This window comes from Aquarana catesbeiana, linkage group LG01 (genome assembly GCF_042186555.1).
Source record: "Aquarana catesbeiana isolate 2022-GZ linkage group LG01, ASM4218655v1, whole genome shotgun sequence".
NCBI classification, from domain to species: Eukaryota; Metazoa; Chordata; class Amphibia; order Anura; family Ranidae; genus Aquarana; species Aquarana catesbeiana.
This window is the reverse complement of record NC_133324.1, coordinates 18,461,070-18,488,347: the sequence shown is the minus strand read 5'-3', so window position 1 is coordinate 18,488,347 and position 27,278 is coordinate 18,461,070. Positions and strand designations below refer to the sequence as shown.

At 44.5% G+C, this 27,278-nt stretch overlaps 1 protein-coding gene across 3 annotated transcripts in view; it reads right to left on the bottom strand.

The window, feature by feature from the left end:
* The window catches only part of LOC141130438 (receptor-type tyrosine-protein phosphatase kappa-like), a 206,312-nt gene that overhangs the window by 123,134 nt on the left and 55,900 nt on the right, over positions 1-27,278 (bottom strand). For 2 of the 3 annotated variants that reach the window (XM_073618135.1, XM_073618136.1), the window contains exons 3-7: positions 23,661-23,810; positions 21,915-22,082; positions 17,330-17,509; positions 13,086-13,268; positions 8,309-8,491 (exon numbers count right to left, since the gene is read on the bottom strand). In XM_073618135.1, coding sequence (XP_073474236.1) covers positions 8,309-8,491; positions 13,086-13,268; positions 17,330-17,509; positions 21,915-22,082; positions 23,661-23,810 — 864 coding nt within the window. The remainder of the gene's footprint in view (positions 1-8,308; positions 8,492-13,085; positions 13,269-17,329; positions 17,510-21,914; positions 22,083-23,660; positions 23,811-27,278) is intronic. The other variant, XM_073618137.1, reaches the window with a different exon arrangement.

The following is a 27,278-nucleotide window of genomic DNA, read 5'->3' as shown; positions in this document are numbered from 1 at the left end:
TCCCAGCGAATGAAATGCTTCCTCTCCCTCTGTAATGTACAACAGAGGGAGAGAAAGTGATGTCATCCCTCCTCGAGCCGGTCTTTTCGATCCGGCGCCGAGGAGAGAAGACATCCAAGTAAGTTGCACCAACACAACACGTTCAGTAGAACACGCCAGGCACACTTGTCACCCCCCTTCACCCCCTGATCACCCCCCGATCACCCACCTGTACCCCCTGTCACACTGACACCAATAGCAGTTTTTTTTTTGCATTGGTGTCAGTTTGTGACAGTTATAAGTGTTAGGGCAGTTAGGTTAGCCCCCTTTAGGTCTGGGGTACCCCCCTTTAGGTCTAGGGTACCCCCCTAACCCCACCTAATAAAGGTTAACCCCTTGATCACCCCCCGTCACCAGTGTCGATAAGCGATCGTTTTTCTGATCGCTGTATTAGTGACACAGGTGACGCTAGTTAGGGAGGTAAGTATATAGGTTCGCTGTCAGTGTTTTATAGCGACAGGGACCCCCATATACTACCTGCTAAAGGTTTTAACCCCCTGATTGCCCCCTAGTTAACCCTTTCACCAGCGATCACTGTATAAGTGTTACGGGTGACGCTGGTTAGTTAGTTTATTTTTTATAGTTTATTATAGGTTATTATAGTTTTAGGTCACCCGCCGTTTATTACCTTATAAAGGTTTAACCCCCTAAATACCCGGCGGTGATATAAGTTACGTTTTTAGGATCAGATAAGGTCTGCGTCGCCCCAGGCAGCGTCAGGTTAGCGCCAGTACCGCTAACACCCACGCACGCAGCATACACCTCCCTTAGTGCTATAGTATCTGAACGGATCAATATCTGATCCAATCAGATCTATACTAGCATCCCCAGCAGTTTAGGGTCCCTAAAAACACAGTGTTAGCGGGATCAGCCCAGATACCTGCTAGCACCTGCGTTTTGCCCCTCGGCCCAGCCCAGCCCAGCCCACCCAAGTGCAGTATCGATCGATCACTGACACTTACAAAACACTAAGCACACATAACTGCATCGTTCGCAGAGTCAGGCCTGATCCCTGCGATCGCTAACAGTTTTTTGGTAGCGTTTTGAATCAGATGCTAACAGTCAGGAGCTTTTTTGACTGTGAGTCTCACTAGTGTACCCCTAAATTTAGAGCCCAAAATGGCAAATCGAAGGTACACTAGTGAAGAGGCCTACAGGTTTCTGAGCATGACAGATAGTGAAGAGGAAGTCACTCATCTGTCAGATTCAGGCTCAGAATACGATCCTGTAGAGGACAGCGGCTGAGAATGCAGCCAGTGATTCAGCCAGCTGACCATAGAGCTGATCAGAGACCAGAATGGCTCCAAACATCTCTATGGCCTAAGAAACTGGAAGCTACGAGCATTTCATGACTTAGATTTCGCTGGATGTAAACAGCGCCATTGGGAAAGCATTTTATCACACCGATCTTAGTGTGGTCAGATGCTTTGAGGGCAGAGGAGAGATCTAGGGTCTAATAGACCCCAATTTTTTCAAAAAAGAGTACCTGTCACTACCTATTGCTATCATAGGGGATATTTACATTCCCTGAGATAACAATAAAAATTATTTAAAAAAAAAATAAAAATGAAAGGAACAGTTTAAAAATAAGATAAAAAAGCAAAAAAATAATAAAGAAAAAAAAAAAAAAAAAGCACCCCTGTCCCCCCTGCTCTTGCACAAAGGCGAACGCAAGCGTCAGTCTGGCGTCAAATGTAAACAGCAATTGCACCATGCATGTGAGGTATCACCGCGAAGGTCAGATCGAGGGCAGTAATTTTAGCAGTAGACCTCCTCTGTAAATCTAAAGTGGTAACCTGTAAAGGCTTTTAAAGGCTTTTAAAATGTATTTAGTTTGTCGCCACTGCACGTTTGTGCGCAATTTTAAAGCATGTCATGTTTGGTATCCATGTACTCGGCCTAAGATCATCTTTTTTATTTCATCAAACATTTGGGCAATATAGTGTGTTTTAGTGCATTAAAATTTTAAAAAGTGTGTTTTTTCCCCAAAAAATGCGTTTGAAAAATCGCTGCGCAAATACTGTGTGAAAAAAAAAATGGAACACCCACCATTTTAATCTGTAGGGCATTTGCTTTAAAAAAATGTATAATGTTTGGGGGTTTAAAGTAATTTTCTTGCAAAAAAAAAAAATTTTTTCATGTAAACAAAAAGTGTCAGGAAGGGCTTTGTCTTCAAGTGGTTAGAAGAGTGGGTGATGTGTGACATAAGCTTCTAGATGTTGTGCATAAAATGCCAGGACAGTTCAAAACCCCCCCAAATGACCCCATTTTGGAAAGTAGACACCCCAAGCTATTTGCTGAGAGGCATGTGGAGTCCATGGAATATTTTATATTGTGACACAAGTTGCGGGAAAAAGACAAATTTTTTTTTTTTTGCACAAAGTTGTCACTAAATGATATATTGCTCAAACATGCCATGGGAATATGTGAAATTACACCCCAAAATACATTCTGTTGCTTCTCCTGAGTACGGGGATACCACATGTGTGGGACTTTTTGGGAGCCTAGTCGTGTACGGGACCCCGAAAACCAATCACCGCCTTCAGGCTTTCTAAGGGCGTAATTTTTTTATTTCACTCTTCACTGCCTATCACAGTTTCGGAGGCCATGGCCAAAAATATGTTTTTCTTGTCATTTTCAAAAACAAATGAGAGCTGCAAAATACTCACCATGCCTCTTAGAAAATAGCTTGGGGTGTCTACTTTCCAAAATGGGGTCATTTTGGGGGGTTTTGTGCTATCTTGGCATTTTTGGCCTTCGAAACTGTGATGGGTAGTGAGGAGTGAAATCAAAAATTTACGCCCTTAGAAATCCTGAAGGCGGTGATTGGATTTCGGGGCCCCGTATGAAGCTAGGCTCCCAAAAAGTCCTAAACATGTGGTATCCCCATACTCAGGAGAAGCAGCAGAATGTATTTTGGGGTGCAATTCCACATATGCCCATGGCCTGTGTGAGCAATATATCATTTAGTGACAACTTTGTGCAAAAAAAAAAAATTGTCACTTTCCCGCAACTTGTGTCAAAAAATAAAATATTCCATGGACTCAACATGCCTCTCAGCAAATAGCTTGGGGTGTCTACTTTCCAAAATGGGGTCATTTGGGGGGGGGTTGTGCCATCTTGGCATTTTATGGCCTTCAAAACTGTGATAGGTAGTGAGGAGTGAAATCAAAAATGTACGCCCTTAGAAATCCTGAAGGCAGTGATTGGTTTTCGGGGCCCCGTACGCGGCTAGGCTCCCAAAAAGTCCCACACATGTGGTATCCCCATACTCAGGAGAAGCAGCTAAATGTATTTTGGGGTGCAATTCCACATATGCCCATGGCCTGTGTGAGCAATATATCATTTAGTGACAACTTTGTGCAAAAAAAAGAAAATTTGTCACATTCCCGCAACTTGTGTCACAATATAAAATATTCCATGGACTCAACATGCCTCTCAGCAAATAGCTTGGGGTGTCTACTTTCCAAAATGGGGTCATTGGGGGGGGGGGGGGGGTTTGTGCCATCTTGGCATTTTATGCCCTTCAAAACTGTGATAGGTAGTGAGGAGTGAAATCAAAAATTTATGCCCTTAGAAATCCTGAAGGCAGTGATTGGTTTTCGGGGTCCCGTACGCGGCTAGGCTCCCAAAAAGTCCCACACATGTGGTATCCCCATACTCAGGAGAAGCAGCTGTATGTATTTTGGGGTGCAATTCCACATATGCCCATGTCCTGTGTGAGCAATATATCATTTAGTGACAACTTTTTATACATTTTTTTTTTTTGTCATTACTCAATCACTTGGGGAAAAAAAATATTCAATGGGCTCAACATGCCTCTCAGCAATTTTCTTGGGGTGTCTACTTTCCAAAATGGGGTCATTTGGGGGGGGTTTGTACTGCCCTGCCATTTTAGCACCTCAAGAAATGACTTAGGCAGTCATAAACTAAAAGCTGTGTAAATTCCAGAAAATGTACCCTAGTTTGTAGACACTATAACTTTTGCGCAAACCAATAAATATACGCTTATTGATTTTTTTTTACCAAAGACATGTGGCCGAATACATTTTGACCTAAATGTATGACTAAAATTGAGTTTATTGGATTTTTTTAATAACAAAAAGTAGAAAATATCATTTTTTTTCAAAATTTTTGGTCTTTTTCCGTTTATAGCGCAAAAAATAAAAACGGCAGAGGTGATCAAATACCATCAAAAGAAAGCTCTATTTGTGGGAAGAAAAGGACGCAAATTTCGTTTGGGTACAGCATTGCATGACCGCGCAATTAGCAGTTAAACCAACGCAGTGCCAAAATGTAAAAAGTGCTCTGGTCAGGAAGGGTTAAATCCTTCCGGTTGTGAAGTGGTTAAAATATTGTTTTCTATGGAAAACTATTTTATGTGGTTATCACCTCGTGACCAGGCCATTTTTTGCTATACGGCACTGCGTGACTTTAACCTCTTGCTGGCCGCATGGCATTGTTTGACGGCGGCAGAATAGCTCCTCTGCGCTGTAGCTGCATGGCGGCCCTATTAAGGGGTATAAGAGGAGCGCGCCGCGTCACTGAGAAGCCGATGCGCGTGCCCGGCGGCCACCAGCAATCGCTCCTGACAGAGCCAGAACAGGAATGTGTGTGTTTGTAAACACACACATCCCCGTTCTGGCAGGAGAGAGGAGACAGATCGTGTGTTCCTTGTATATAGGAACAACGATCGGTCTCCTCCCCCAGGCAGTCCCACCCCCCCCTACTGTTTAGAACACACTGAGGGAAAACATTTAACCCTTTGATTGCCCCCTAGTGTTAACCCCTTCCCTGCCAGTGACATTCATACAGTAATCAGTGGCTATTTTTAGCTCTGATCGCTGTATAAATGTCAATGGTCCCAAAAAAGTGTCAAAAGTGTCTGATTTGTCTGTCGCAATGTCGCAGTCCCGATAAAAATCGCAGATCACCACCATTACTAGTAAAAAGTAAATAAATAATAAAAATGCCATACATCTATCCCCTATTTTGTAGATGCTATAACTTTTGTGCAAACCAATCAATATATGGGCGGCAGAGTGGTGTAGTGGGTAGCACTCTCACCTAGCAGTAAAAAAGGGTTGCTGGTTCGAATCCCAACCACGACACTACCTGCCTGGAGTTTGCATGTTCTCCCTGTGCCTGTGTGGGTTTCCTCCGGGTACTCCGGTTTCCTCCCACACTCCAAAGACATGCTGGTAGGTTAATTGGCTTCTGTCCAAAAGTTGGCCCTAGTATATGAATGTGAGTTTGGGGACCTTGGATTGTGGGCTCCTTGAGGGTAGGGATCGTGAGTGTGCGATGTATGTGTGGAGCGATGCGTAAATTGACGGCGCTATATGGGTACCTTAAATAAATAGGGATAATTGTGGATACGCACACTCACTCAGGTTGAACTGGATGGACTGGTGTCTTTATTCAACCTTACTATGTAACTATGTATATGCTTATTGCGTTTTTTTTTGTTTTTTTTTTACCAAAAATATGTTGTTTTTTTTTACTTACAATGTTTTTTTATATACTTTTATCAGAGTAGTTCAGTGTCACTGTAGTAACACTGTACTACTCTGAGGGGGTTAACAGGGTTTGTTTTTTGTACACTTTGATTGCTGTTACAATGATGATCACTGTAACAGCAATATTTTCAACTGCAATAAATGATTTACATGGGTTAACTTGATTACCCCTCCCCAGAGTACTACAGTGTTACTATGGTGACACTGAACTACTCTGATAAAAAGTATGTAAAAAAAAAAAATAGTAAAAAATGAAAAAAAGAAGGTTTAAAAAATTGAATAAAAAAAGTATATATTTTTTTTAACACACTGTTACCAGTCAGTGACCCTGATTACTGCTACACCAGTCATATGATGATGCTGTAATGACTGGTGACGGTATGTAAAAAAAAAAAAATTGTGAAAAAAAACAAATTATATTCAATTTCTTGAACAAAAAATTATAACTTCAAAAAACTTGCTTTGCCTCCTACTAAATACCTTGGACTGTCTACCTTCCAAAAAGGGGTAATTTGGGGGGTATTTGTACTGCCCTGGCATTTTAGGCCCCGAAGAAATGAGTTAATCCGTCAGTACATCAGGATTGATCAATTCTCATATATACCATAGTTTGTGGACTCTATAACTATCACAGAGATTTTTTTCTTTGTTACCAAAGACATGTAGCAGAATCCATTTTGTCCGAAATTTATGAAGAAATTAGATTTTATTGGATATGTTTTATAACTGAAAGTAGAAAATACAGGGTTTTGTTTTTTAAAATCTTTGGCCCTTTTTTTTGTTTATATATAAAGAACAAACGAAAAACCCAACGGTGATTAAATACCAGTAAAAGAAAGCTCTAATTGCATGAAAAAAAAATTATATACATTTAACCACTTCCATATTGGGCATTGTCATATGACGTCCGTAGGAACACTCTGTCCCTCCGGACAGGCATAATATGATGTCCTCTGCTCCTCGGGGGCCTGCAACGCGGCGATTGTGGATGAGGCATGTCCCTCAGGACACAGCCCATCCCAGATCATTGTAAAGAGCCAATAAAAATCAGCTCTTTACCACGTGACCGGCTGTGTCCAATCACAGCCGGTCACATGCATTGTCCTCGTGCACGGTACTCGTGCGCACCCCTAGGGGCACGCAGAACGGCGATCGGAGACGAGGATTGTCACCCTGACACAGCCCATGCCTGATCGTGGTAAAGAGCCAATGAAATTGGCTCTTTACCACGTGACCGGTTGTGTCCAATCACAGCCGGTCACAGAATGTCAACAAACCGCGGTAATGTCGTGGGGATTGTGGTAACAGCTCGTTACCGCCTACAGTATACACCAAACACATTGATTGCCCCCCCTAATAAAGAGGACCTGTCAATAGCCCATCAAAGTACCTGTCACCAGCCCATCAGAGTACCCGAGTACCTGTCACCAGCCCATCAGAGTACCCGCATACCTGTCACCAGCCCATCTGAGTACCTGAGTACCTGTCACCAGCCCATCAGAGTACCCGCGTACCTGTCACCAGCCCATCAGAGTACCCGCATACCTGTCACCAGCCCATCAGAGTACCCGCATACCTGTCACCAGCCCATCAGAGTACCCGAGTACCGGTCACCAGCCCATCTGAAAACCTGAGTACCTGTCACCAGCCCATCTGAGTACCTGAGTACCTGTCACCAGCCCATCAGAGTACCCGCATACCTGTCACCAGCCCATCTGAGTACCTGAGTACCTGTCACCAGCCCATCTGAGTACCTGAGTACCTGTCACCAGCCCATCAGAGTACCCGCGTACCTGTCACCAGCCCATCAGAGTACCCGCATACCTGTCACCAGCCCATCAGAGTACCCGAGTACCGGTCACCAGCCCATCTGAAAACCTGAGTACCTGTCACCAGCCCATCTGAGTACCTGAGTACCTGTCACCAGCCCATCAGAGTACCCACGTACCTGTCACCAGCAAATCTGAGTACCTGAGTACCTGTCACCAGCCCATCTGAGTACCTGTCACCAGCCCATCAGAGTACCCGCATACCTGTCAGCAGCCCATCAGAGTACCCGAGTACTTGTCACCAGCCCATCTGAGTACCCGAGTACCTGTCACCAGCCCATTAGAGTACCCGCGTACCTGTCACCAGCCCATCAGAGTAACTGTCACCAGCGCATCGGCTTCCGAGCGCTCACCCCCTATACCGCCGGGAAGCCAAGGACGTCATATGACGCCCGCCCGGAGGGACAGAGTGTTCCTGCAGACGTCATATGACAATGGGCGGGTAGGGAAGTGGTTAAGTATGAAACTTTCTGGACGTTATGAACATTCATGCTTTGAAGGTTTGATGGTAAACTTCCATTTGACTTAAAGCGTGTTCCCTTCAAACTCATCCATAGGGAAATCAGCCCATTTTGGACTGGCTTGAAATTCCATTCTGGAATAAATTATTGGCTGTCCATCTCATGTCAGCCTATCAGTGTAGTGCTCACCAAATTATAGGTAAGTGTCTTTTATGGCCTTTGCTAGCCACAGGGCTAGGAGAGCGTTCCTTGAGAAGATCAGCATAATATCTGCTACTATTATCCACATGACTCCCTCTGATTTCTGTCACAGAACCAAATACCATCCACTTCTAATTAGAAATACAATTAAGACCGAATTGTCTGTGAATCATGGGGTGAGCACTGTACAGTAAATCTGGGCTTGGAATTTTGTATGTAACATTTGGAGGCAGCAGAAGAAGGTTGAACATTTGCTCACCTATACACTCTGAAGTTTGATCCCACTTAGATTCATCTCCACTTTGCACACATGTCATCTTCTTATATGATGGCCAATATCCCTTCGTACAATTCACTTCCACAGATTCATTCACTTTATAGTGTAGTTTGCCTTTAGGCAGTGTGGTCACATTGCTGATTTCTGGTCTTTTACATGGTCTCTCTGCATGGAAAACAAAGTGTTAATGCTATGTAGAAAATGACACGAATATACAGGAAAAACCTTCTGGTTCATGGTGTACTCTGTATATTTATGTTTTATTGAAGCATTTTCCTTGGATTATGGCATTGGCAGTATTTACATACTCAGGTTGAAAAAAAGATACGTCATTCAGTTAATTTAATTGAAAAAGATAAACAAATAAATAAAGAACATCCATATAAACGATCCTACAGCCCTGGCCAAAAGTTTTGAGAATGACACAAATATCAATTTTCACAAAGTCTGCTGCTTCAGTGTATATTTTTTTCAGATGTTACTATGGTATACTGAAGTATAATTACAAGCATTTCAAAAATTTAAGCAAAGAGTCAATATTTGCAGTGTTGACCCTTTTTTTTCAAGACCTCTGCCATTCACCCTGGCATGCTGTGAATCAACTTCTGGGCCACATCCTGACTGATGGCCACCCATTCTTGCATAATCCACGCTTAGAGTTTGTCAGAAATTGTGGGGTTATTTTTTGTTCACCCGCCTCTTGAGGATTGACTACAAGTTCTCAAAAGAGATTAAGGTCTGGGGAGTTTCTTGGTCATGGACCCAAAATTTTGATGTTTTGTTCCCCAAGCCTCTTGGTTATCACTTTTGCCTTACGGCAAGGTGCTCCATCATGCTGCAAAAGGCGTTGTTTCTCACCGAACTGTTCTTGGATGGTTGGGAGAAGTTGCTCTTGGAGGATGTTTTTGTACCATTCTTTATTCATGGCAGTGTTCTTAGGCAATATTGTGAGTGAACCCACTCCCTTGGCTGAGAAGCAACCCCACACATGAATGGTCTTTGGGTGCTTTACTGTTGGCATGAGACAGGACTTATGGTAGCGTTGACCTTTTCTACTCTGGACAAGGTTTTTTTTTCATAATCTTTGGCCTTTTTTTTTGTTTATAAAACAAACAAAAAAACAAAAAAAAAACCCAATGGTGATCAAATACTAGTAAAAGAAAGCATTTGCATGAAAAAAAATTATATATATTTAACCACTTCCATACTGGGCATTGTCATATGATGTCCGCAGGAACACTCTGTCCCTCCAGGAGGGCATCATATGACGTCCTCAGCTTCTCGCTGATCGTGTGTGAGGAGCAGATTGCGCTAACAGCTCGTTACTGCCTACAGTATACACCAAACACACTGATGGCCTGCTCCCTAATAAAGAGGACCCGTCACCAGCCCATCAAAGTACCTTTCACAGCCCATCTGAGTACCCAAGTATCTGTCACCAGCCCATCTGAGTACCCGAGTACAGTACCTGCCCACAAGAATGTGTTTCCAGCGTAATCCCATCGCACTGGTTCTCGGCGACAGGGTACTGTGCATCTCACGCTGGATGCAATAGGAAAAACACATTTTCCTATTGCAATCAGCGCAAGAAAGAATTCCCCTCCACGAGCATACCAGGCCCTTAGGTCTGGTATGGATTTAAAAAAAAATCCATTCCAGACCCTTATCCGAGCACACAGCCCGGCCGCTCAGGAAAGGGGGTGGGGACGAGCAAGCGCCCCCCCCCCCCCCTCCTGAACCGTACCAGGCTGCATGCCCTCAACACGGGGGTGGGTGCTTTTGGGAAGGGGGGTGCCCTGCAGCCCCCCCACCCCAAAGCACCTTGTCCCCTTGTTGATGAGGATAAGGGCCTCTTCCCAACACCCCTGGCCGTTGGTTGTCGGGGTCTGTGGGCGGGGGGGCTTATCGGAATCCGGGAGCCCCCTTTCATAAGGGGGCCCCCAGATCCCCCCCACCCTATGTGAATGAGTATGGGGTCCATCGTAACCCTACCCATTCACCTGGGGGGAAAAAAGTGCCAATAAAAAAAACACACTAGACAGGTTTTTAAAGTAATTTATTAGGCAGCTCCGGGGTTTTCTTCCGATTTCAGGGGTCTCTTCCGACTTCTCCGCTCTCTCCGGCCTCTTCTCCTAGTCTTCTACCTCTCTCCGGCCTCTTCTCCCAGTGTCCAGTTCTTCTCCGCTCTCTCTGACCTCTTCTCCCAGTCTCTGGCCTCTCCTCCAGATCTCTGGTTCTTCTCCCCCTCTCCGGTTCTTCTGCCGGGCTCTTCCGCTATCTTCTGCTCTTTTGCCACTCTTTTGCTAGCAGTGGCCCGGTCTTCTCTATCGTCTTGTTCCCTCTTCTCTTCTTCCGATGTTGACACAACGCTCTCTCCCATTGTAATGCCACGTGTGAGGTGTGCAACGACTTATATAGGCATGGGGCGTGGTCACCAGGTGACGTCATCAGTGACCCCGTCCCTTATGATGTCACAGTCCCGGGGCATGATGGGACTGTGATGTCATAAGGGGCAGGGTCACCGGGTAACATCACCTGGTGACCATGCCCCATGCCTATATAAGTCGTTGCGCACCTCACACACGGTGTTACAACTGTAGGGAGCGTCGTGTCAACATCGTGACTTTCTCATCCCTTGAGAAAATCACGTGACATGTGATGATACGCATGGGGAGAAGGAGTCAGTGACGTCTTCGCATAGTGTTCAGCAAACACAGCGATAGCTATATGAGTGGTGAAGCTGTCTGACCATTATAACAAAAGCAATTCAGCTACTGCAAATGTGTGAGTGGATTACATTGTTTGCTCAGTCTTGTAGCATTTAAAACACTGCGCAATGATGGTTTTTCTTTTATCTTTATATGAATCAGCACCATGCAAATGTAATTCATCATGCAACTGTGATCTGTAAGAATTGAAATATATCTAGGGATGTGTGTTCCCTTATATGTTTTTTGATGCATCTATTTGCATTTATTCACTTTATTGATTGATATATTTATTTGCACCCATTCACTTCACTGATTGTGATATCAGGGTAAATGTTTTTTGATGCATTTTTTTGCATTTATTCACTTTATTGATTATTTGCACTTATTCACTTTACTGATTATATCAGGGTGTTTTTATGGTTTAGGATTTTATATATAAGCACCACTCCAACAGATGGGGATAGTTTGATAAGCGCACGAACATATTTTATATCTGTGATTTTTAGCGGTACTACGACATTGCGGCGGACAGATCGGACACTTTTGACACATTTGTGGGACCATTGACATTTATACAGTGATCAGAGCTATAAAAATGCACTGATCACTATGTAAATGTCACTGGTAGGGAAGGGGTTAACACTAGGGGGCGATCAAGGGGTAAATGGGTGTTCCCTAGATGTGTTCTAACTGTATGGGGATAGGACTGACTGGGGGAGGAGACATATCGTTGCTCCTACTTAGTAGGAACAAACAATATGTCTCCTCTCCCCTGACAGAACAGGGATTTGTGTGTTTACACACACAAATCCCCGTGCTTGCTCTCGAGCACGCAATCGTGTATGGCCGGCGGCGATCGCGCCACACGCATCTGGTCCCCCGCCGTGCAGCCCTCTGGCAGCTTTTAAAAGGGAAGAGGTACCCGTATGGGGTTTTGCCCAGTCGTGCCATTCTGCCGCAGTATATCTGCGTGAGGCGGTTGGCAACATCGGAGCATTTGCTCGGTGCAACCCTAATTTAGATGTTCAAAACTTGTGAGCTTCAGATTTGTCCTGATTGCTGCTTAAAGTATATGTGAACCCTCACCTTGTAAAATAAACTATTAAGTTGAAAATAGAAATGAAATGCAAAACATTTGTGTATATACAATATTTAAAAACTTAAATAAATGTTTTCTTTTCTTTTTTTTTATGTGATCACATGACTTCTGCTCTCAGCTGCATAAGGGGCTTAGAGATTCGGGGGTGGAAACTGCAGAGGGAGGGGGTGTCAGCAGAAGGCAGAGAAGCGGCAGTACACTGATCTTCCCAGTGAATGGCTATGCAGGGGGATGTGTCAGCACAAGTCTGATCATTGGAGGACAGGCAGGCTGAGCTCCCAGCACAGCCAGAAAACTGACCACATTGGGAGTTGTGTGCTCTCATGCCTAGCATAGTCATTTTGAAATAAGAACGCAGGGGAGGGCTGGCAGGAAAACCAAAGATTTCCCACAAAGGAAACAATACAAAGAGGACAGGAGACTTTCTCATACAAGTACAGTGGAACCTCGAATTGCGAGTAACGCGGTTTACGAGTGTTTCGCAATACAAGCTTTTTTTGTAAAAAATGCTGACTTGCTTTGCAAATGTTGTTTCGCAAGATGAGCAGGATTCAAGCTGCTGGGCCATGGTCAGAGGTCCACTCGGAAACACTCAGAAACCTTCCATTCCCCAGTGTCTCTGAGCATCTCCGAGCATCTCCGAGTGTTTCCAAGTGTCTCTGAGTGTTTCCGAGTGTCTCCAGCGCCCCCCCCACCTCTGGCCGCATGCGGTACTGCATACACTAGCAGTGACAGTGGAATAGTTTATCTGAGTTTCCATGATTTCCTATGGGGAAACTCGCTTTGATATACGGTCTACGATATACGAATACCATCCACTTCTAATTAGAAATACAATTAAGACTGAATTGTCTGCGAATCATGGGGTGAGCACTGTACAGTAAATCTGGGCTTGGAATTTTGTATGTAACATTTGGAGGCAGCAGAAGAAGGTTGAACATTTGCTCACCTATACACTCTGAAGTTTGATCCCACTTAGATTCATCTCCACTTTGCACACATGTCATCTTCTTATATGATGGCCAATATCCCTTTGTACAATTCACTTCTACAGATTCATTCACTTTATAGTTGAGTTTGTCTTTAGGCAGTGTGGTCACATTGCTGATTTCTGGTCTTTTACATGGTCTCTCTGCATGGAAAACAAAGTGTTAATGCTATGTAGAAAATGATACGAATATACAGGAAAAACCTTCTGGTTCATGGTGTACTCTGTATATTTATGTTTTATTGAAGCATTTTCCTTGGCATTGGCAGTATATACATAGTCAGGTTGAAAAAAAAGATAAGTCATTCAGTTAAATCAACAGAAAAAGATAAACAAATAAATAGAGAACCACCTTATAAATGATCCTACAGCCCTGGCCAAAAGTTTTGGGAATGACACAAACATAGAGTGCCTTGCAAAAGTATTCACCCCCTTGGCTTTTTACCTATTTTTTACATTACAGCCTTTAGTTCAATTTTTTTTTTAAATCTGAATTATATGTGATGGATCAGAACACAATAGTCTAAGTTGGTGAAGTAAAATTAGAAAAATATATACATAAAACTATTTTTCAGAAATAAAAAAACAGATAATTGGCATGTGCGTATGTATTCACCCCCTTTGTTATGAAGCCCATAAAAAGCTCTGGTGCAACCAATTATCTTCAGAAGTCACATAATTGGTGAAATGATGTCCACCTGTGTGCAATCTAAGTGTCACATGATCTGTCATTACATATACACATCTTTTTGAAAGGCCCCAGAGGCTGCAACACCTAAGCAAGAGGCACCACTAACCAAACACTGCCATGAAGACCAAGGAACTCTCCAAACAAGTAAGGGACAATGTTGTTGAGAAGTACAAGTCAGGGTTAGGTTATAAAAAAAATATCCAAATCTTTGATGATCCCTAGGAGCTCCATCAAATCTATCATAACCAAATGGAAAGAACATGGCACAACAGCAAACCTGCCAAGAGACGGCCACACACCAAAACTCACGGGCCGGGCAAGGAGGACATTAATCAGAGAGGAGCACAGAGACCTAAGGTAATCCTGGAGGAGCTGCAGAGTTCCACAGCAGAGACTGGAGTATCTGTACATAGGATGACAATAAGCCGTACGCTCCATAGAGTTGGGCTTTATGGCAGAGTGGCCAGAAGAAAGCCATTACTTTCAGCAAAAAACAAAATGGCACGTTTTGAGTTTGTGAAAAAGGCATGTGGGAGATGTATGGAGGAGGAAGGTGCTCTGGTCTGATGAGACTAAAACTGAACTTTTTGGCCATCAAAGAAAACGCTATGTCTGGCACAAACCCAACACATCACATCACCCAAAGAACACCATCCCCACTGTGAAACATGGTGGTGGCAGCATCATGCTGTGGGGATGTTTTTTCAGCAGTCAGGACTGCTGAAAACGCTATGTCTGGCACAAACCCAACACATCACATCACCCAAAGAACACCATCCCCACTGTGAAACATGGTGATGGCAGCATCATGCTGTGGGGATGTTTTTCAGCAGTCAGGACTGGGAAACGGGTCAGAGTTGAGGGAAAGATGGATGGTGCTAAATATGGGGATATTCTTGAGCAAAACCTGTACCACTCTGTGTGTGATTTGAGGCTAGGACGGAGGTTCACCTTCCAGCAGAACAATGACCCCAAACACACTGCTAAAGCAACACTTGAGTGGTTTAAGGGGAAACATGTGAATGTGTTGGAATGCCAAAGTCAAAGCCCAGACCTCAATCCAATAGATAATCTGTGGTCAGAATTAAAGGTTGCTGTTCACAAGGGCAAACCATCCAACTTGAAGGAGCTGGAGCAGTTTTGCAAGGAGGAATGGGCAAAAATCCAAGTGGTAAGATGTGGGAAGCTCATAGAGACTTATCCAAAGCTGTGATAGCTGCTGAAGGTGGTTCTACAAAGTATTGACTTTAGGGGGGTGAATAGTTATGCACATTGACTTTTTCTGTTATTTTGTCCTATTTGTTGTTTGCTTCACAATTAAAAAAAAAAAAATCTTAAAATTTGTGGGCATGTTCTGTAAATTAAATGATGCAAATCCTCAAACAATCCATGTTAATTCCAGGTCGTGAGGCAACAAAACACCAAAAAATGCCAAGGGGGTGAATACTTTTGCAAGGCACTGTAAATTTTCACAAAGTCTGCTGCTTCAGTGTTTTAGATCTTATTTCAGATGTTACTATGGTATACTGAAGTATAATTACAAACATTTCATAAGTGTCAAAGGTTTTTTATTGACAATTACATTAAGTATATGCAAAGAGTCAATATTTGCAGTGTTGACCCTTCTTTTTCAAGACCTCTGCCATTCGCCCTGGCATGCCGTCGATCAACTTCTGGGCCACGTCCTGACTGATGGCAGCCCATTCTTGCATAATCAACACTTCAACATGGTGACATCAACATGGTGACAAGGTGCTTTGGGGTGGGGGCACAGAGCCCGCCTGCCCCAAAGCACCCACCCATGTAAAGGACATGTGGCTTGGTATGGTCCAGGAGAGGGGGGCGCTCACTCATCACCCCTCCCCCTTTCATGACTTGCCGGGCTGCATGCTCAGATAAGGGTCTGGTATGAATTTTGGGGGGCCCCACTTCATTTTTTTTTTGTTGGCGTTCCCCTTAAAACCCATACCAGACTGAAGGGTCAGGCATAGTCTTGGGGGGAGACCACACACAAATTTTTACATTTTGGGGTGGGGTTTACCTCCTCAAGATTCATACCAGACTCAAAGGGCCTGGCATTGTCAGATCAAAGTCTGATCTATTCACTGAAGTCGTATCGAAGTCAGACATGAAGTCGTAGGGCAAAGTCGGATCGGAAGTCGTCCGACTTCCATGTTGGAGCAGAGAAAACCCGACCTTAGTGTCACAGGATAAATAGTCAAATTAGTTTGCATTTCTGGGAGCAATTGGGCAATGGTGGTAGACGTGGAAACAAAGCTGTGCTGGACCTTCTCAATTTTTTGGAAATCCTTTATTTAAATAAGTAGCTTTGTTGTCCTTGATGACGTCCTGGATGAGGGGCGAAACGTGTCAACGTACTTCCGGTTCGTGTTAAACCATTGACGCAAATTTCCATCTCTGTGGACAGCATGCCATTCAGCAGCGAACTCGGATAATTTTCTTACTGATGCCTGGTTTTCCAAAAATCCTGTATTTTGCGCATTGAATGCACATTATTTCATTAGGAGTTCTCTCTCTGTTTCCCCATCTATGGAGTGTGGTATATCCTTCCTGTCTTAAAATGTCTCCCTACAAGATTTTACTGAGGAACCATCCAGCATATCCCCAGATCATTTGATCAATGCCTTCTTTATCCCAGACTGCGAAGCTGAGGATCCAATAATTTTGGTGAGTGGGGACACCAAAGGGGGAGCCACTTCACCGATTCCAAAGTTTTGGATCACAATTGCACTTTTCACTGAAGCACCTGAGCACTTTAAAATTTTATGTTTTTTGTTTTCTCTTAACATTGATACAATGGGCACTGTGTATTAGGATGTATATTGCTTGATATAGGCTGCTAGCGCTGTTTTATATATTTTTCATTGTAAAAGGGTAAGCTTAAGGAAATTTTAAAAAAACCTTGGATCTACGAATGATAATACCATTCGAAACAACAGATAATGCAGCGTACACACGGTCTGACTTTTCGACCGGACTTGTCCGACGGACGCCGACGGACCAAATCCGGCGGAGAATCCGATCGTGTGTGGGCTTCACCGGACCTTCAGCGGACTTTTCCAGTCGCAAATCTGACGGACGTAATTCCGCCAGACCCAGAAATCCACTCGTCTGTATGCTAGTCCGAAGGACAAAAAAAACGACGCTAGGGCAGCTATTGGCTACTGGCTATCAACTTCCTTGTTTTAGTCCGGTCGTACGTCATCACATACTAATCCGTCGGACTTTGGTGTGATCGTGTGTAGGCAAGTCTGTTAGTTAAAAAGTCCGTCGGAAGTCCGTCAAAAGTCCGTCAAATGTCTGTCGAAAGTCTGTCGGACCAGTCCGGTCCGACAGTACGGACCTGTACGGACCTGTACGCGGCCTTTCAGGCTGAATGTGGACCTCTAAATCACGTTTCAATAATTTTATGACCATTCTCTCCGCTATGACTCTTTCACTCACTCCCATTCCACAGCCACCTTCTCTATTCCCCATTGGCTGGTTCACTCACCTATACACCGAACAGCCTTATTCCACTGTGGAAAACCATCGCGATCCACACATGTGATATTGGTGGATGACGGGTGATATCCAGGATCACATCTCACAGTTACCACGTCGTCAATGTCATAGATTTCTTTTTCATGTCTTACGATGGACAAGTTGTTCGTTGACGGTTTCCCACACTGACCTGAAATACAACAAAACACGATCGTTGCAGGCTTCTGTTCTGAAGAATGAGCAGATGGTGTATATTTCCAAAATACTTCTGGTCTAAATAGCAAAAAAAAATTTACAAAAATAATTCACAAAAATGAGTAAATACATATTATTCTTCGTTTCCTTTCCTTGTAAAGGGAGATTAGTGACTGACACCTTTCATCATAGACCACATGGTGATGTTGAACTCCTTCTTCCAAATCAAGTTAGCTCAGTTATCATTAAGAGAATTTGAATACCGTTTGGTGGGTGGTCAAACACTTCCTTGTCCTCCGGCCATAGGAATAGCAGCCCATAGAGTGCTTCTAAAGGCAGATGTTTTTTTTTTTTTTTTAACCTTAATGTATTCTCTGCATTAAAGCGGAGTTCTGCTTAAACAAAAAAAATAAAAGCTACAAATACTGCAGCTGCTGACTTTTACCAATCGGACACTTACCTGTCCCAGGGTCCAGCGATGTAGGGTAATGAAGCCCCGCTCGTCTCCCCCTCCTCTCTGCGGCGCCGGCATTGTCACTGTGGGCGCCCGGCTGTGGCTTCACAGCCGGGCACACACTGCGCATGCGTGAGCCACGCGGCGCGCCATGACTGGCTGGGCAATCATGTGGGACCTGTGATGTGTCCCAGATGATTGCCGAGAGGGAGGGGGAGAGGTGATCTTCCTTCCGGTGTCGCAGTGCAAAAAAAAAAAATATGGGAGCTAGAACACTCAAAAAAGAGGGTTTCCGCCCCCCCCCTAAAAAATGACATGTCAAATGTGGCATGTCAGGGGGTCACCTTCCCTTAAAGCGGAAGTTCCATTTTTGGGTGGAACTCTGCTTTAAGGTAGAAAACCTTCTGTGTGCAGCTCCCCCCCCCCCACACACTTACCTGAGCTTGATCTTGATCCAACGCTGTGCCAGAGAGCAGCGGCTCTCTCCGCTCTCTCTCTCTCTCTCTCTCCCCACTGGCCATGGAGGCAGTAACAGGAGCCATTGGCTTCTGCTGCTGTCAATCACAGCCTGTGAGGAGAGAACAGGGGGTGGGGCCAAGCCACGTTGTGTGTGTGTCAATAGACATACAGAGTCTGTTCGGGAGCGAGCAAACACACAAGTGCACCACGGCTTGCTATGGGTGCACTCAGAAAGGGGGAGGAGCCAGGAGCACCAGCTGGGAGCCATAAAGAGGAGGATTGGGGCAATAGTTTTGCACAGAGCAGGTAAGTATAACACGTTTGTTATTTTGACTGCTTCCCGCCAGGAGGGCGTAACATGGAGGGCCTCTGGTTTCAGTGGTTGCAGCCGGCGATTCTGAACAAGGCAGAAGTGATCTGAGTGGCTAATTAGCCACCCTATGACTTCTACAGGTGGCGAAGGGGGTCCCGCCGCCGCCTCTCCTGGGTTTTCCGGTCCCATCGCGGAGGCCCAGGAGCGATATGGATGGCAGCGATGGCTAGTAGTTCCCCTCTCTCTGTAACCCTGGGAACCAGGAGCATCGGGTAGTTTGTCAATTCAGGCTCCGCCCCTTTGTTTACCTGGCTGGCAGCTCGCTCTCCTGTTCGCACCCACCACTGTGAAATACAGGGGCCCCTGTATTTCACAGTGGTGGGTGCGCACTCGATCTGGTGCTTTTAGCCTCCTGCAATAGATACACCCAGCTGTATGGACACCCAAGGGCACTGGATTCTCCTCTGCCCGCCCCAGCCACGGCACACTGGAAATTAATACCATCTTCCAGGTATCACGCTGCTAGTTGCGGCGTCTGGATACTGCGGGCTGTCCGTGATGTGTTTACACATCACCATAGACACCACCGCAATGCTCTCTGGACCTTGTAGGCCTGGACGGAATTGCGATTGGCGCATGCGCAGTGGCTCCCCCTCATCCGCTCACACGTGCGGTGACGTCAGACGCCGCTCTTGTGTGGGGGGCATAAGAACGCCGGCATCCCAGGCCAGTACACACGCCAGGGATGTATAGGACACCGTTGCATTCACTGCCATCTGGTCCGGTAGGTATTTTTGTGGACCATCTGTGTTTGAGGTAGTTGGTTTATCTTTTTCACAGATTTATTTCATGCTGACATTGTCTCTTGTCCTTCAGCTTGCCTCATCTGGCGCTGTAACCGGCTGCAGGCTCTCTCTCAGCCCATTATCTCATTTCATATCTACTTAGTGGTAAGTGTCAAACTTACTTTTACTTACATTATTTAGAGACTATGTTAGTCCTATATTTTTCCTTTACTCTTTAGTTAATGGGGGGCCATAAGACCCTTCTAGAACCCATTATAATGAACTTATCTACAAATAATTGTACTTTTTAGACATATACTCGGCCAGGCCTTTCCTATTGCTCCCTGCAGCTACCCACTGTAATCTTTGTTGGAGGCCCTGCTCTGGAGGTGTGCGGCACCCTCCTGGTGATTTGCAGGTACATATTCTCCATCTCTAGAATGTCTGGTTGGGGGCCCTTGGCTATCTGGTGTTGTGTGTGTGGGGGGGTCTCCTGTGGCAAAATTTGGTTGGTGGGGGTTGGTCTACCCTGACGGCTCGCAAACATGTGTACACTCATATCCTTTATATCTCTTTTGTATTTAATGTATCATCTGTCTTAGTATGTATATTGACTGTTATATTTCTCTCTATAGAGTGTACTGTAGCGCTTTAGGTATCAATAATCTGTCCCTGAGGAAGCCAATACTGGCGAAACATGTCGGGCATCTAAAATACCTACCCACTGCATTGGCCGCTATGCTTTTCAGGCCAAGTGACGTGAAGCTCGCTACAGATATGTTTTTAGCAATTATGCACACCATGTTTTTGTGATTCTATTGTTCATTTTTAAACAATTTTTGTCTAATAATAAAAATTATTTTTAACTTTAAAAATCGAATATACTGTGTTTTTCCTGGCACCGTCATAATCCCTGTACTCCCTTTCCTCTGGTTTGACACACAGATCCACATTCCTGCTCTGTAAGAAGCAATCGCTGACACGCGCATCGGCTCCTCAGTGACGCGTTGGGGGCGCTGGGAAGCGGAGGACGTCATATGATGCCCCGCCAGGATGGGAGATCCCATCTGCTGTGGACGTCATTTGACAATACGCCGGGAATTAAGTGGTTACTTCTGACAGCAGTCGATTTAAAACTGGTGCGCGCAGAATCTGGTGCAGCTGTGCACAGTAACCAATCAGCTTCCAGGTTTTTTGTCAAAGCTGAACACGCTGAAATTAGAAGCTGATTGGCTACCATGTGCAGCATCACCAGATTCCGAGTGCACCAGTTTTAGTAAATCTCCCCCCAGTACCACCTATTGTATTGTACCCATTGTACCACCCATGTATAGCTAATGGTATGCTGGATCTGGAGCCAGAAGGGATGTCAGCAAAGCAAGTCTTTAAACAGGACCGCTGGAGATAGGCTCTGTGATGTTGACCAAGGCGAAGGCAGAGATCCTTTGGGCTGGACGGCTTAAGTAGGCAGGACTGACGAGCAGGATATCATCAACAGGTGAGTAACTGTGGAGAGATAGGAGCTGGCAATTAGCCAACAGCTGAGCGGCCAGCTCAGTGAAGGAAGGGCTGATCCCAGCCCTGACAGATAGACCCTGTCAAAGCTGAACAACTTGAAATTAGAAGCTGATTGGCTACCATGTGCAGCTGCACCAGATTCCGAGTGCACCAGTTTTAGTAAATCTCCCCCCCCCCCAGTACCACCCAGTAAATAGCTAATGGTACTACAGTATATTATAGCAAACACAGCGGCCACATCTCTCTGTAATGGATATCGTTTGTTTGGGCCAACTTGGACAGCTGAGCCCTTTAACATTTTCAAAAGCGGAATTAAAATGAAATGTGGAATGATTCCAACACAAGTACCCCTAGGGTAGGTAAACGATCGACTTCAGGACTCACCTAGGCACTGAACAGTCACATTCCACTGCGGGGTACCGTTATGGCTCTTACATACTATATTACTGGATGACCAAGGCAGAAAACATGTCATCGTCCACCCGCATCTTCAACCTCGGCCAATTAGTGGAAGCCTTGTATTCATTGAATTTTGAAATGACAAAGCTTCACCTTAATGGTGGAAAACCATTCAGCTCAACTCTTTTTAATTTTTGACAGCAATATGCAACACAACACTGTCTATTTAGAATGTAGCTAATGCTACTACAGTATATTACAGCCAATACAACAGCTGCATTGCTCTGTAATGGAAATAGTTTGTTTGGGCCAGCTTGGCCCGCTTGGCCAGCTGGGTCCTTTAAAGTTTTCAAACGTGAAATAAAAAATGAAGAGTGTGCATGATTCCAGCACAAGCACCCCTACGCATAGATAAACAACTGGCTGAGAAACTGGAAACCTTTGTAGGTTAAGGATCTATTTCTGTACTCACCTAGACACTGAACAGTCACATTCCACTGCGGGGTACCATTATAGCTCTCACATACTATATTACTGGATGATGGGCGATATCCAGTACTGCAGCTCACAGTGACCACATCACCAATGTCATAATTAAGCTTTATTTCACTTGTAATAGACAAATTCTTCGCTTCTGGCCCTGAAATACAAAAAAATGGTCAATCAAAGAATTCTTGCTAGTATTTTCTCTTGAAGTCTCTTGAAGCATTTTTTTATCATATTGTGTCACACCAATTACTAGTCAACATGTTATATTTTTAATATATATATATATATATATATATATATATATATATATATTATGCAAACACGTGGAAAAATAAGCTACTATCCTCTGAATAGTTCAACCTCTGAATAACTATGCATGTTTTTGCTGGTGTGTACATATTTCTGAAGGACTAGGCTATGGTAATTGTAGCTGTATATGTGTACTGTGCCCTGCTACTATGTTAGAAGAGGCAAATGTCACACAGGGTTCTCACTTGAGGGGCTCCAGAATATCTATTCTGAATAGAGAATTTTTTTTCAGGTTTCTTTAGTATTGGTAACGTCTAGATTGGGTTCTGGAGTCCAGAGACTTCGAAGAGTCTTGGGAGGGATAAAGCCTCTAACCTTTACTGGTGGTGCAGGTGTGCACAGCCTTTGTAATCAAGGGACTGGCCTGTTTTTTGTTTTTTTTTAATTCGAAGTCAAATTTTCGGGATAAACCTTTTGGGATACACTCCCTTCTTCTAAGATCCAAGCAGTATGGGCTTTAGCAAATGTTAAAAACAAGCACGCAGGGCAATAAAAGCAAAAAAAAGTTGGTCAGATAAGGAGTAGAGAAGAGGGCTGGGGAATGGAAAGGTAGAGAAAGAGTCTCAGGGGTAGGACCATTCTATGGCTAGCTATACACAAATAGATTTCTCTTGTTCAGGCTACAGGAATAGATTCCTCCATCCAAACAGTGGATGGTAGATTCTCTGCTTCCAGCTATTGTATTCAAGCAGCTGTAACACCTTTGGCTGCTTGAATACCCAAACAGTGACTGTATCTGATAGGATGAAGTCATCCTTTGGCTGACAATTTTCCACCCGGCTCCTTCGATTTCTCAATCAGAGTTTCTCTAACCGGCGACAGAGCCACCTATGGCTTGAATTTTGGCAGTGGCATGTGCAGTAGTCAACTGTGTATGACTAGTTAAAACATACCTAGTTGAGTTACCTATTTATCACATTGTTTCTCTGCTAAAGCTTTAATTTGTTGTACTAAAGTTTAATTTCAACACCAGACATATCACCTGAATCCTTCATCTGTGCCCCTAGATCAGGGGTCTCCAAATGTTCCAAACAAAGGACCGGTTTACTGTCTTTCAGGCATTAGGGGGGCCAGACTGTGGCCAGTGGGAAAATTGCTCAAAATTCCTCAATGGGGGTAAACAATGCCCCATCTTTGGTTGTATTGGTGCCCCATTTTTGGTGTCAGTTAAAGGACTAGTACCTCAAGGGCTGGATAAAGGCAGGCAAAGGCCCACATCTGGCCCCTGGGCCGCAGTTTGGGGACCACTGTCCTAGATAATGCATGTAGTCATAGATGTGACTTGTGTTATAAAGCTCACATAGACGAGGGGTCTTCAAAAAGTTTCTGTGCTTTTTTTTACATTTTATGGAGTTAAAAAAGTGTGGAAACTTTTTGAAGAACCCTCGTATTATCTGTAGAAAATGGCTCCTGCACTCACTTGTACAGCATACAGTCTCATTGCATTGGGAAGGGTCATCGCACTCCACACATGTGATATTGGCGGATGATGGGCGATCTGTGGGATTCCTTTCCACTGTTACATTGTCAGTGTCATTTTCAGTCCTTGTGGTGGATAAGTTGCTTACTGCTGAAATAAAACAAACATGATAGTTAAAGAAGGCTTCTGGTCTAAAGAACAAGAAGGTGAGATGTATTTTTAAAACCAAGATTTGCTAAAATGAATAAATACAGCTGATTTTTCCTTTTACTTTTTTGGGAGAACAGTACCTGACCCCTTAATGACGTCAACGCTAAATGTTCTGGAACACTTATCTTGTATCCATCTCTGTTGAATTGGATTTTACTATGTTTGTAAAAATACTTTGGTGGTGACATTTACTGGCAAGGCAGTGTAAATACAACTTGTAATTTAATGTCTGTAAAATGGTATATTCCAGTTTACCTGCATGTTGGGGTTAGTTGGTTTAATCCTCAGATAGTGGCAAATAGGGATGGGCTGTCTGTTTGGGTCGAACATTGGCTGTTCGCCCGTTCGCCGAATAGCGAACAATTTGGGGTGTTCGCGGCAAATTCGAAAGCCGTGGAACACCCTTTAAAAGTCTATGGGAGTAATCAAAAGTGCTAATTTTAAAGGTTATATATTATATATTATAATATGCAAACTATTGTCATAAAAAGTGTTTGGGGACCCGGGTCCTGCCCCAGGGGACATGTATCAATGCAAAAAAAAGTTTTAAAAACGGCCGTTTTTTCGGGAGCAGTGATTTTAATAATGCTTAAAGTGAAACAATAAAAGTGAAATATTCCTTTAAATTTCATACCTGGGGGGTGTCTATAGTATGCCTGTAAAGCGGCGCATGTTTCCCATGTTTAACAGTCTGAAAGCAAAATTACATTTCTAAAGGAAAAAAAGTCATTTAAAAGTACTAGCGCTAGTGCCGGCTATTAATGAATTGTCGGTCCCGACAATACACATAAAAGTTCATTGATAAAAACGGCATAGGATTCCCCCACAATGCATTACCAGGCCTTTTGGGTCTGGTATGAATATTAAGGGGAACCCCGAACCAAAATAAAAAAAAAATGCGTGGGGGTCCCCCCAATTCCCATACCAGGCCCTTCAGGTCTGGTATGGATATTAAGGGGAACCCCGAACCAAATGTAAAAAAAAAATGTGTGGGGGTCCCCCCAATTCCCATACCAGGCCCTTCAGGTCTGGTATGGATATTAAGGGGAACCCCGCGCCAAAATTATAAAAAAAATGGCATGGGGGTCCCCCTAAAAATCCATACCAGACCTTATCCGAGCACGCAACCTGGCAACCTGGTGTTCTCTCGTCCCCCCCCCTTCTGAACCGTACCAGGCCACATGCCCTCAACATGGGGAAGATGTCCCCATGTTGATGGGGACAAGGGCCTCATCCCCACAACCCTTGCCCGGTGGTTGTGGGGGGCTTATCGGAATCTGGAAGCCCCTTTAACAAGGGGACCCCCAGATCCTGGCCCCCCCTGTGTGAAATGGTAAGGGGGTACAAAAGTACCCCTACCATTTCACAAAAAAAGTGTCAAAAATCTTAAAAATGACAAGAGACATTTTTTGACAATTCCTTTATTTAAATGCTTCTTCTTTCCATCTTCTTTCTTCTATCTTCTTTCTTTTATCTCCCTTCGGTTTCTTCCACCATCTTCTTCTTCCTCTGGTTCTTCCTCTGATCCTCTGCTTCTTGCTCCGGTGTTCTCGTCCGGCATCTTCCTCTGCGGCGTCTTCTTCCCTTCTTCGTTCTCGGGCCGCTCCACATCCATGATGGGAGGCTCCCGCTGTGTGCCGCTTCTCATCTTTTGACGGTTCTTAAATAACTGAGGCCAGGGCCACCCGTTGACTCCGCCCCCCTTTGACGCATGGTGAATTGATTGGGGCTTGCCTGAGGCTTTCCCCGTGACGTCAGAGGGGGCGGGATCACCCGTTACGTAACACAGCGGGAGCCTCCCATCATGGGCCAACAAGGGGACCCCCAGATCCCGGCCCCCCCCTGTTTGAAATGGTAACGGGTACATTGTACCTGTACCATTTCACAAAAAAAGTGCCAACATTGAAAAAAAAAACCCAACACACACCAGGGGGGGCGGGGTCCTTTATTAAACAATAAAAAAAATAAAATGTCCCATGTAGTCCATTCACCTCCGCCGACAGAACGAAAAAAAAAAAAAAGCTCTGGCACACACCATATGACCTGTACTCGCAGGTGACAGGTCTTTTATAACTGAGGGCGGGGCCACACATGACATCGCTGGGTGACCCCGCCCCCCTCTGACGCACAGAGACATCCCTATGGCTTTCCCCGTAGTGTCAGAGGGGGCGGGGCCACCCGGTCTGCCCCCCTCTGACAAACAGGGACACCCCTGTGGCTTTCCCCATATGGATGTCCCCGTGCGTCAGAGGGGGGCGGACCGGGTGGCCCCGCCCCCTCTGACGCTACGGGGAAAGCCATAGGGATGCTTCAGAGGGGGGTGGGGTCACCCGGAAACATCTTGTGTGGCCCCGCCCTCAGTTATAAAAGAACTGTCACCTGCGAGGACACGTCATATGGCGTGTGCCTCCCATGGAGGCAGAGCTTTTTTTTTTTTTCGTTCCATCGGCGGAGGTGTATGGACTTCGTGGGACATTTTATTTTTTTTATTTTTTAATATGGTATGGTATGGATTTTTAGGGGGACCCCACGCCATTTTTTTTTTTAAATTTTGGTGCAGGGTTCCCCTTAATATCTATACCAGACCTGAAAGGCCTGGTATGGAATTTTGGGGGACCCCCACACATTTTGTTTTTTTACATTTTGGTTCAGGGTTCCCCTTAATATTCATACCAGACCCAAAGGGCCTGGTAATGCACTGTGGGGGAATCCCAGGCTGTTTTTATCAATGAACTTTTATGTGTAATGTTGGGACCGACAATTCATTAATAGCCGGAACTAGCGCTAGTACTTTTAAATGACTTTTTTTTCCTTTAGAAATGTAATTTTGCTCTCGGACTGTTGTAAACACAGGAAACATGCGCCCCTTTACAGGCATACTATAGACACCCCCCAGGTACGAAATTTAAAGGAATATTTCACTTTTATTGTTTCACTTTAAGCATTATTAAAATCACTGCTCCCGAAAAAACAAATGTTTTTAAAACTTTTTTTTGCATTGATCCATGTCCCCTGGGGCAGGTCTCGGGTCCCCAAACACTTTTTATGACAATAGTTTGCATATTAACCTTTAAAATTAGCACTTTTGATTATTCATGTTCGTGTCCCATAGACTTTAACGGTGTTCGCGTGTTTCGAACAAATTTTTTGCCTGTTCGCATGTTCTGCTGCGAACCGAAAGGTGGAAATCATGTTGTCATCTCCCCCGCCTCTCCATGTCCACCAATCAAGGGAAGTCTTGGATTCACTGAAAAAAATAACAAGGCTTCTCCTGAATGGTGGAGAAGCATTCAGCCAAACTCTTTAGGAGAAGCGCTCTCCCGAAGGGGGTTACCTTGCGGGCGCGCTCCCGAGTCCAGCATTTGCATCCATAGACACCAATGCTGGACTCGGCCCCGCCCCCCTGGC